Genomic DNA, 12,092 nt, shown 5'->3' with positions numbered 1-12,092 from the left:
AGGGGAGGTGCAACGAGACCTGGGTGTCATGGTTCATCAGTCATTGAAAGTTGGCATGCAGGTACAGCAGGTGGTGAAGAAGGCAAATGGTATGTTGGCCTTCATAGCTAGGGGATTTGAGTATAAGAGCAGGGAGGTTTTATTGCAGTTGTACAGGGCTTTAGTGAGGCCTCACCTGGAATATGTGTTTAGTTTTGGTCTCCTAATCTGAGGAAGGATGTTCTTGCTATTGAGGGAGTGCAGCGAAGGTTCACCAGACTGATTCCAGGGATGGCAGGACTGACATATGAGGAGCGACTGGGTCAACTGGAACTTTATTCACTGGAGGTTAGAAGGATGAGAGGGGATCTCATAGAAACGTATAAGATTCTGTTCGGGACTGGACAGGTTAGATGCGGGTAGAATGTTCCTGATGTTGGGGAAGTCCAGAACCAGGGGACATAGTCTTGGGATAAGGGGTAAGCCATTTAGGACTGAGATGAGGAGAAACTTCTTCACTCAGAAAGTTGTTAACCTGTGGAATTCCCTGCCGCAGAGAGTTGTTGATGCCAGTTCATTGGATATATTCAAGAGGGAGTTAGATATGGCCCTTACGGCTAAAGGGATCAAGGGGTATGGAGAGAAAGCAGGAAAGGGGTACTGAGGGAATGATCAGCCATGATCATATTGAATGGTGGTGCAGGCTCGAAGGGCCGAATGGCCTACTCCTGCACCTATTTTCTACGTTTCTATATTCTCACTTCCTTCGTACGGTCACTGTAACAGTGATAATAGCACAGTGGAGCCGGACACTATTTTTTGTTCTCGGACATAGGACGGCACCCACCTTTATTGGCCATCTCTAAAACTCCTGACTTTAAATAAATTCATTTGGGGCGTCGCTGGCAAGGCCGGTGTTTATTGCCCATCCCTAATTGCCCCTTGAGAAGGTGGTGGTGAGCCGCCTTCTTGAACCGCTGCAGTCCGTGTGTGAAGGTGCTCCCACAGTGCTGTTAGGAAGGGTGATGAATTTGCTTCATGGGTTCTTTGCTTAAGAACTAATTGTTATTAAGAACTAATACATAAGCAAAATACTGCAGATGCTGGAATCTGAAATAATATTTGGAAAATGCTGGAAATCTCAGCGGGTCGGGCAGCATCTGTGGAGAGAAATCTGTTAATTTCGAACATTCACCAGTTCTGACGAAGGGTCCTCGATCCAAAACATTAACTCTGCTTCTCTCTCCACAGACGCTTCTTGACCCGCTGTGTATTTCCAGCATTTTCTGATTTTATATGCCATTAAGAACTAGTTGGTTTATTAACAAAGGTTTAACAATCACACTACACATTACCAGTTCATCCACCAGGCTCGCAACTGCATACCTCATCGTGGATGACCTCAACCCAACTGGCTGGGGTTTTATTGAGTCTTGTGAACATCACGTGACTGGCTAAGCCACTCACAACGCAACAGCTCAACAAACCTGTTAGCATGCTCACAGATGCATACGTTACAGGGAGGGGGTTCCAGGACTTTGACCCAGAGACGATGCTTGAACTGTATAAAACACTGGTTAGGCCACAGCTGGAGTACTGCGTGCAGTTCTGGTCACCACATTACAGGAAGGACATGATTGCGCTGGAGAGGGTAGAGAGGAGATTTACGAGGATGTTGCTGGGACTGGAGAATCTTAGCTATGAGGACAGATTGGATAGGCTGGGGTTGTTTTCCTTGGAACAGAGAAGCCTGAGGGGAGACCTCATTGAGGTGTGTAAAATTATGAGGGGATAGAGTGGATAGGAAGGACCTAGTTCCCTTAGCAGAGAGGTCAACAACCAGGTTGTATATATTTAAAGTAATTGGGGGGAGGTTTAGACGGGAGTTGAGGTGAAATTTCTTCACCCAGAAGTTGGTGGGGGTCTGGAACTCACTGCCTGAAAGGGTGGTAGAGGCAGAAACCCTCACCACATTTAAAAAGTACTTGGATGTGCACTTGAAGTGCCGTAACCTACAGGGCTACGGACCGAGAGCTGGAAAGTGGGATTAGGCTGGGTAGCTCTTTGTCGGCTGGCGTGGACACGATGGGCCGAATGGCTTCCTTCTGTGTTGTAAATTTCTATGATTCTCCGATGAAGGAATGGCCGATATATTTCCAAGGCAGGATGATTTACCCTCTGATGTGGCCTTGCATTAAGAGCAAACCACTCCTTGGTGGGAGGGGGGCAGGAAGGGAAAAGTCGGGTGATCCTGACAACATGTTTAAAAAAAACCCACAAACCGCTCACCCGTGTAAAATTAAATATTTCACACACTGTGCACGGAGGGACGGTTTGGTAGGCCAGTGGCCTGTCCTGAAGTGAGCTACCTTGCTCCCGGGCTTTGGTCCTCTCTTCTTTGGGATTTTTAATGGTTCCACGGGCTTGGCGTTGGCGGGCGAGGAGATTGGATGCTGCATTTCTGCCGGGTGTTCGCAGGATTCCTGACCCACGCGGCTCCGCTTCCTCCCGCGTTTCCGGCCACGCTGGAGCGGGAGCTGCTCCGATATGGCTTTCACCGAAGCCTGCATGTTCGGCTTCTCTGTGTTCAGCTCTGGAGGCACCGACAGATTCTTCAAGATGACCACTGGGGCGGGGGGGGGGGGGAGGAAAAAAAATCGTTGAGAATCAATTTTCGCTCAAACTCTATTCCATCAGGTCAATGTTTATCTATCGGATTAAGTCAGATTTAAAGACTGGATGTAAAATTATTCCAGCGCAGTTCAAGTCTCAGTCTTTGAATAAATACCTCACCACTTCCCTCATTAATCATCTTAGGCAGTCCCTCGGAGTCGAGGAAGACTTGCTTCCACTCTGAAAGTGAGTTCTCAGGTGACTGAACAGTCCAATACGGGAATTACAGTCTCTGTCACAGGTGGGACAGACAGTGGTTGGAGGATTAATGCTATTTAATCATCAGCAGTTTTCTTCTCAATCTGCTCCCTACAAATATCAAACCTTTACATGCAACAACCTGTATTTATATAGAGCCTTTAACGTAGCCCAAGAGAAGAAATTACTGAGCATGTTTAATGAAAATCTAATCGAGGGTATTTTCTGCAACTGAGTAGATGAATATAAATTTAAATAAAATACTCCAAGCAGCCTTGAGCAGGTCGACATTAATGCAAGAAAATATTTTTAAATAGATCACTTGTAATTGTAATTTTATCTTTTCGAAATAAATGAATATTCTGTGGTAGAGTACTGTTATAGTCTTCTCGTACATTCCTTTTAAATGCAGCAAAATAGTTTGAGGTACCACACCTGGAGCACTGTGAGCAGTTCTGAGCACCACACCTTAGGGAGGGTATATTGGTCTTGGAGGGAGCAGCGTAGGTTTACCAGAATGGTACCCGCACTCCAAGGGTTAAGTTACGAAGAGAGATTACACAAACTAGGGCTGTATTCCCTGCAATTTAGACGGTTAAGGGGTGATCTGATCGAAGTTTTCAGGATATTAAGGGGAACAGAGAGGGTAGATAGAGAGAAACTATTCCCGCTGGTTGGGGAGTCTAGGACTAGGGGCATAGTCTGAAAATTAGAGCCAGACCTTTCAGGAGTGAAGTTAAGAAACACTTCTACACACACAGGGTGACAGAAGTTAGGAACTCTCTTCCGCAAACGGCAATTGATGCTACATCCAGTTCTGGATGAGCAGAAATTTTCTCCAACTGAATATTGGGAAGACCGAAGCCATTGTTTTCAGTCCCCGCCACAAACTCCGTTCCCCAGTCACTGACTCCATCCCTTGCCCCAACTTCTGTCTTGAGACTGAACCAGACTGTTCGCAACCTTGGTGTCATATTTGACCCTGAAATGAGCTTTTGACCACATATCCGCAGCATTCTACCCTACGCAAACTAGAGGTGATCCAAAACTCGGCAGCCTGTGTCCTAACTCGCACCAAGTCCCGCTCACCCATCACCCCCTGTGCTCGCTGACCTACATTGGCTTCCGGTTAAGCAACGCCTCGATTTCAAAATTCTCATCCTTGTTTTCAAATCCATCCATGGCCCTCGCCCCTCCCTATCTCTGTAATCTCCTCCAGCCCCACAACCCCCGCCCCCCCTCCCCCCCTCCGAGATATCTGCGCTCCTCTAATTCTGCCCTCCTGAGCATCCCTGATTATAATCGCTCCACCATCGGTGGCCGTGCCTTCTGTTGCCTGGGCCCCAAGCTCTGGAACTCCCTCCCTAAACCTCTCCGCCTCTCTTTCCTCCTTCAAGACGCTCCTTAAAATCTACCTCTGTGGCCAAGCTTTTGGTCACCTGCGCTAATTTCTACTTCTGCGGCTCGGTGTCAAATTTTTATCTCACAACATTCCTGTGAAGCGCCTTGGGACATTTCACTACTTTAAAGTCACTATATAAATACAAGTTGTTGTTGTTAAATAAATAAGCAAAAGGGATAGTTTCTCGTTATAGTAATTTTGATAACATCAACTGGATGAAGGTTAGAAACATAGAAACATAGGCCCCAAGTTTCCACATGATTTGCTCCTGATTTTTAGGAGCAACTGGTGTAGAACGGAGTATCTTAGAAATCAAAATTCTCGTCATTTAGTTTGCTCCAGTTCTAGTCAGTTGGAACAGTTTCACTTTGGAACAGAATTTTTTTTCAAAAGGGGGCGTGTCCGACCACTTACACCTGTTTTCAAAGTTTCGGCAGTGAAAACTTACTCCAAACTAACTTAGAATGGAGTAAGTGAAGATTTTTGTACGCTCGAAAAAACCTTGTCTACACTTTAGAAAATCAGGCGTAGGGAATGGGGGGGGTTTAAAGGGAAGTTTACAAACATTAAACACTTCAGTTTTACAAATAAAGAGCCATCATCAATAATAAATGATAAATACATCAATAAATCAACCAATAAATCAATCAAAAAAAATTAATAAGAAATAATTTTTTTTAAAAAATCAATAAATAAAACATTTTCTACTTACCGATTGCAGCACCGGGAGCCCTCCAACAGCATGCTGGGATGCCCCCACCCCCCCCCCCCCAGTGTGTCTCTGTCAGTGTCTCTATCTCTCTATCTCTCTGTCTGTCTGTGTCTCTCTCTGTCTGTCAGTGTCTGTGTTTCTGACAGCGAGGGGAGGGGGAGGAGGGGGGTAGAGGGAGAGAGGGGGGGAGCAGAGGGAGGGAAGGGGGAGGGATGAGGGAGAAGAAGGAGGGATGGGGAGGGGGGGAAGAAGGGGGGAAAGGGAAGAAGGGGGAGAAAGGAGTTGGGGGGGAAGAGATGGGGGGAAGGAGATGATGGGGGGGAAGGAGATGGGGGGAAGGAGATTGGGGGGGGAAGGAGATGGGGGGGAAGGAGATGGGGGGGAAGGAGATGGGGGGGAAGGAGATGGGGGGGAAGGAGATGGGGGGGGGAAGGAGATGGGGGGGGAAGGAGATGGGGGGGGGAAGGAGATGGGGGGGGGGAAGGAGATGGGGTGGGGAAGGAGATGGGGGGGGGAAGGAGATGGGGGGGGGAAGGAGATGGGGGGGTGAAGGAGATGGGGGGAGGGGAAGGAGATGGGGGGAGGGGAAGGAGATGGGGGGAGGGGAAGGAGATGGGGGGAGGGGAAGGAGAAGGGGGAGGGAGGCTGAACGGGCCGGGCCCGAGACTTCGGGCAGGGCCCGTCCCCAGCACCAGATTTACAGGTAGGTGGCGTTGGGTCGGGTCGGGAGGGTGGTGGGAGGGAGGTCGGTTCGGTTCGGGTCGGGGGGAGGGATGGAGAGGGAGGTCAGGTCGGATCCAGTCCGGGGCGGGGGCGGGGGGGAGCGGGAGTCGGGTCGGGTCCAGCTGGGGGGGGGGGGGGGGGAGGGGGGGAAGTGGGAGTCAGGTCGGTGTCGGGTCCGGTCCGGAGGCGGGAGTCGAGTCGGGAGGAAGCAGGAGCTGGCCGTGGGAAGAGCCTCATTCATGCAGCCCCAGTGAGGCCATTGGGCCAGGGCTAGGGGCTGCGTGCTTCGGGCCCCTCCCACACAGTTCGGCGCCTGGAGCTACTGCACATGCGTGCCCACTGTAGCGCGCATGTGCAGAGGTCCCGGCACTGTTTTCAGCGCAGGGACCTGGCTCCGCCCCCTACAGCTCCTGCTGCGCTGCGCCGAGGGCCAGAGGACCTGCAGGGAGCCGGAGAATACGGAGGTTTTTTAGGCGCACTTTGTGGCGCGAAAAACGGGCGTCCAGGTCGGGACTGCGCCGTTCTAGGCGCGGCTCGAAACTTGGGCCCATAGAAACTAGGTGCAGGAGGAGGCCATTCGGCCCTTCGAGCCTGCACCGCCATTCAATGAGTTCATGGCTGAACATGCAACTTCAGCACCCCATTCCTGCTTTCTCGCCATACCCCATGATCCCCCGAGTAGTAAGGACTACAACTAACTCCTTTTTGAATATATTTAGTGAATTGGCCTCAACAACTTTCTGTGGTAGAGAATTCCACAGGTTCACCACTCTCTGGGTGAAGAAGTTTCTCCTCATCTCGGTTAATGAGATCGGAACACCCGCTTCAATACTGACCTAAAACCTGGCATTGCATCCTGGAGCAACTCAGAGCACGACCCACTATTTATACAAAACAGGAGCATTGCACCCTGTCCGGGCACCCAATAATGACTGTACACCCACGAGTTAGCTCTACCTCTGAGCACAGAGCCTGAACTATGCTGCAGCTAGCTTCCCGATCTTGCGTCGAGTTACCACGACAACACACTATTTACTTCTGGAAAATTCTGCGTCGTCATCCTGGCAACACCACAAGATGGATTTAGTGCAAGAGAGATTTCACAGTCGGTCATTCTACATTATGAGACTGTCGTTGAATTAATTGAATTCCCAAAAGGTAATAAAAGTGACAAAAGCTGAACAAAGTATAAAGAATGGGGCGGAACACATCGGCCTTTCCAGCCAGATAATACAAAGCCTTATTTTGCACCACAGGCTTGGGTAGAAACTAGATCCCCTTGAACACCATAATCATAAGTGTTTGGATTTACACAACCCTGGGACTGCAAATTAAAATGAGTACCTTAAACCTGCCACAGTCCAGCAGAACCACTTCACGTGTACCCCAGCCTTTATAATTCCCTCCCCCCCGCCACTTCCCCATTGCTTTGAAATTTCTCGGGCCCCCAAACACAGAAAGGATAGATGATCACATCAAACATAGAGAGGGCAGGCGGTCCCCATCAATCTGTAACTGGCCATGAGATGGAGAGGAACGGCCGATATCAATCAGGTCTCCATTTCCACCCTGCTGTGCAGAGTCTCATAAGAACATAAGAAATAGGAGCAGGAGTAGGCCATAGGGCCTCTCGAGCCTGCTCCGCCATTTAATACGATCATGGCTGATCCGATCATGGACTCGGGTCCACTTCCCTGCCCGCTCCCCATCTTCAGTCAGCCCAGCACAAATTCACGGGGATTGAGGGAGCAAGGAAACATTCCCAATAAATCACTCAGACCACCACGACATAAATCGCAAAAATAAAAACCAACCACACTTACCTGAGGTGGACATTACTGACCTCACTAGTGGCCGCTTTCCCAGGCGGTCCCAGCAGGGGGTGCTACGCAGCGTTGGGCCATTTGCACACTGGTTCGCCTCTCCTGGGCGGTAACGCTCTGCGCCCCGCCCAAACCGGTCCCAAAAACCCTGGCAGGGTGCTGGGAGCTGGCCGCCCGCCCGGGAGAGCCATGGCCGTCCCTCCGGGGATAAAAACAGAGGCGGCAGCGAACCAAAAATCCAGTCCATAATATGTTTCAATGCGATCGCCTCTCATTCTTCTAAACTCCAGAGAGGATGGGCAAGTATTCTACACAATCTCTCCTCAGAGGACAACACTCACAACTTTATATATGTTGCTTAATTAAGTTAGATTTTTCGTGAAAAAAATTCATGAATTAACAAGAGTAGACTGTAGGAGATTACTTAAAAAAATCTCTTAAAAGAAAGGCAAAGGCCTTGTCCACTTAACAGAAGTACAGATGCAGTGTCGAGAATCCGGAATGTTCCAGAATCCGGACTCCGGACCGATCGGTGGCAAGGTCGACCGGAATCCATAAAATGTTCCGGAATCCGGACCCGCTGACCTTGCCTGACCTCGGGGCCCCGCCCTGCTCGCTCGCTCGCCCACCGCTGCTGGCCTACCGTGGGACCTCCTCGTCGGCCCAACCAACGGCCCGAACAGCTCCTCGCCGGGAATCCCCCCCCCCCACCCTCTTTCTGACATTCCGAGATTCGGAAATACCTGAACCTGGGCTCGGGTGTTTCCGGATTCTTGATGTCAGAAAGCAAATCGAAAGTCTGGGAAAGCACGGAGTCCGAGGGTTCCGAACTTTAGGCGCTGCACTACACAAGAGTAACTTCCAATTTTGTCTTTAATTCCTTCTCTTTAAGGGTTAAGTCAGTTCTATAGCCTACAAATATTTGCTTGTAATAATTTTTTTTGGTGGGGGAAAAGTGTCTGCAGTCTTGATTGCAAAGTACTTTCGACATTTCATGACAATGGAGTTTCTTCACAAGGGGTGCATCAGGCAGTTTTCAGAATCGGAATTGCCAAAATAAAACACCACATTACCTCACCATCGGCAGAATTAAACCACAAGAATTCTGGCTCAATGCAAGTGTAGAAAACGCACCTTCCTCAACATTCCCAAAGCGGAGATTTCTAGAACATCCCAATTTACAACTTTCCTCAATCTATTTTGATTCTGAAATTCTCTCAAAGATCAGTTTTTAAGCGATGTCCAACGGAGCTTTTTTATTGAAAGAGAAGCACTTTTTCTATTTATATTACTGCCTTATTACAGAGAAATTCCAGCACAGGATCAGATAGTCCGAATCCCATGTGCCCATCCTTTTCCGATATCCCTTTGTGTCAGCCGTGGCTCAGTGGGCAGCACCCTCTCGCCTCTGTAGTCAGAAGGTTGTAGGTTCAAGTCCCACTCCAAAAATCTAGGCTGACACTCCCAGTGCAGTGCTGAGGGAGTGCTGCACTGTCAGAGGTGCTGTCTTTCAGATGAGACGTTAAACCGAGACCCTGTCTGCTCTCTCAGGTGGGTGTAAAAGATCCCATGGCCACTATTTTGAAGAGGAACGGGGTCGTGTACCCTGGGGCCAATATTTGTCCCTCAAATATCAGATTATCTGGTCATTATCACATTGCTGTGTGTGGGAGCTTGCTGTGCGCAAATTGGCTGCTGCGTTTCCTACATTACAACAGTGACTACACTTCAAAAAGTACTTCATTGGCTGTAAAGCGCTTTGGGACGTCCTGAGATCGTGAAAGGCGCTATAGAAATGCAAGTCTTTTTTAAATTCCTTTTCATTCAACTATCGATCGAACATATTCTTAAAAGTTGACACAGTCTCTAGTTCAACCATGAACTCTGGTAGTGCATGCCACAGGCTCAAAGCCCTGTGTGTATAGTTTCCCCTCAGTGTCAATCCTCCTGCGACTGATTACAGCCCATTTCTATCCACCCTGTCCCATCCCTTCATAATTGTTTAAACGCCTCTAGCAAATCACCCTTTAATAAAATCTCAAGTCAGGCAGCATCTGCGGAGAGAGGAAGGCAGGATTAACGGGTCAGGTCGATGACCTTTCATCAATATTTTCCTTTTTGACCTCTATTCTAATGAGACTAATCCAATTTTTCAAGTCTTTCTTTATATTTCTACCAGGCAGTATCCCAGTAAATCTCCATTGCTCCAACATCCTATAAGTGGAGCCCAAAATGGCATAGAATTGTAGAATTTTACTACACAGGCGGCCATTCGGCCCATCGTGTCCGCGCCGGCCGACCAAGAGCTACCCGGCCTAATCCCACTTTCCAGCTCTCGGTCCGTAGCCCTGTAGGTTACGGCACTTCAAGTGCACATCCAAGTACTTTTTAAATGTGGTGAGGGTTTCTGCCTCTACCACCCTTTCAGGCCGTGAGTTCCAGACCCCCACCAGCCTCTGGGTGAAAAGATTTCTCTTCAAACCCCCCCTAATCCTTCTACCAATTACTTTAATCTATGCCCCCTGGTTATTGACCTCTCTGCCAAGGGAAACAGGTCCGTCCTATCCACTCTATCCAGACCCCTCATAATTTTATGCACCTCAATCAGGTCTCCCCTCAGCCTCCTCTGTTCCAAAGAAAACAACTCCAGCCTATCCAATCTTTCCTCGTAACTAAAATTCTCCAGTCCTGGCAACATCCTGATAAACACACAGCACTCCAACTGTCGTCTTACTAAGATTTTATACAGATTCACCATTACATCTCGTCTTTTATATCCTTTACTTCGTGCCATAAAACCCAGTATTCCATTAGCTTTTTAGAAGAACGAGAGGTGATCTCATTGAAACATATAAAATTCTTACAGGGCGTGACAGGGTAGATGCAGGGAGAATGTTTGGGAGTCTAGAACCAGGGGTCACAGTCTCAGGATAAGGGGTCGGCCATTTAGGACTGAGATGAGGAGAAATTTCTTCACTCAGAGGGTGGTGAATCTTTGGAATTCTCTGCCCCAGAGGGCTGTGGAGGCTCAGTCTTTGAGTATATTCAAGACAGAGATTGATAGAGTTTTGGATATTAAGGGAATCGAGGGATATGGGGATCAGGCGGGAAAGTGGAGTTGAGCTCGAAGATCAGCCATGATCTTATTGAATGGCGGAGCAGGCTCGAGGGGCCATATGGCTGACTCCTGCTCCTATTTCTTATGTTCTTATGTAAAATATGATCATTACTTTTTTTTTTTAAACACCACCTCACACTTAGTGACTTTGAATTCCATCCGCCACTTCTCTGCCCATTCCATCAGCTTATGAATATCTCTTTACAGCTTCCTTTAATCTTCAGAATCATTTGCTATGCCTCCGATTTTAGTTTTGTCTGTAAATATTGGACAAGCCCTCACCCCAGCCCTGTATCCAAATTGGTGATGTGCACGGTGAACACAAGTGGTCCCACAACAGATGTGTATAGAGCACGCTCCTATCTGCTTCCAACCACAAGCAAAAAGTGCAAAGACATCACAATGGTGGCATGGATAGACACCCAGATAGCTGTGGGAGGAGAAATGGCCAAGTTCCGTCTAGTTTGCCTTGCACCATCCTGGTGGTCACGTGATATAAACTCTCTGTTGGCGAGTGGACCTCGAGGTCTATGATCACAGGGATCGAGGAGAAAGGTGGACACGTTGCTGGCTGTGAAAGCGAGTGGGGATAGGGTGAGTCTAAATACTGCAGAATCCTGTTACATTTCCAGGTCAGTTTGGTTGCACCAAACACACCAAATAAAAACAATCGGCCAAGCACAGGCGATAGGGCAGCTATTAGGATGTGATCGGGGCCCAGAAGAGCCAAGGGCCCAGGGGCAGCACGGACCCAGCGCACACTGGGGTATGTGTGTGCACTAGGTCCGTGCAGCAGAGCAGGTCTCCAGTCGTCCTGGTTAACCCTTGCCACTGGACCAAGACCTAGCTCTGCTAAGCCCGTGTGGTGGCTGGTGTGCAACGGCCACCCCACCTTAAAAAAATCCACGCACAGGCATCTTCCACCCTTCAGGATGTAGTTCGGGATCCGGAATATCATTGAAACACCTGTGAACTCATTCGCTTTCGGCATGGAAGCAAGTCATCCTCGTTTCGAGGGACTGCCTATGATGATGATGAGTCACTGGGTTGAATTCAAATCCACATTGATGGGGTGAAAGTTCATATCTGCAATGTTACGATACATATCTCGAACAATTCCTAATTTACAATCTTCTTTGACGACAATAGGGCCCAAGTTTCGGCCTGAGTTGCTCCTGATTTTTTGGAGCAACTGGTGTAGAACGGAGTATCTTAGAAATTCAAATTCTCGGCATTTAGTTTGCTCCAGTTCTAGTCAGTTCGAACAGTTTCACTTTGGAACAGAATTTTTTTTTCCTAAAAGGGGGCGTGTCCGACCACTTACGCCTGTTTTCAAAGTTTAGGCAGTGAAACCTTACTCCAAACTAACTTAGAATGGAGTAAGTGAAGATTTTTGTACGCTCGAAAAAACCTTGTCTACACTTCAGAAAATCAGGCGTAGGTTACAAATCAGGTGTAGGGAAT

General features: G+C 48.5%; 1 protein-coding gene across 1 annotated transcript in view; it reads right to left on the bottom strand.

The window, feature by feature from the left end:
- scmh1 (Scm polycomb group protein homolog 1) overlaps positions 1–12,092 on the bottom strand; it is a 229,958-nt gene that overhangs the window by 23,052 nt on the left and 194,814 nt on the right. Inside the window, exon 8 of the mRNA XM_070898789.1 lies at positions 2,349–2,605. Within this exon, the coding sequence (XP_070754890.1) occupies positions 2,349–2,605 (257 nt within the window). The remainder of the gene's footprint in view (positions 1–2,348; positions 2,606–12,092) is intronic.

Source organism: Pristiophorus japonicus, chromosome 14, assembly GCF_044704955.1.
Source record: "Pristiophorus japonicus isolate sPriJap1 chromosome 14, sPriJap1.hap1, whole genome shotgun sequence".
Taxonomy (NCBI): Eukaryota; Metazoa; Chordata; class Chondrichthyes; family Pristiophoridae; genus Pristiophorus; species Pristiophorus japonicus.
This window is presented reverse-complemented; position numbering and strand designations above follow the sequence as displayed.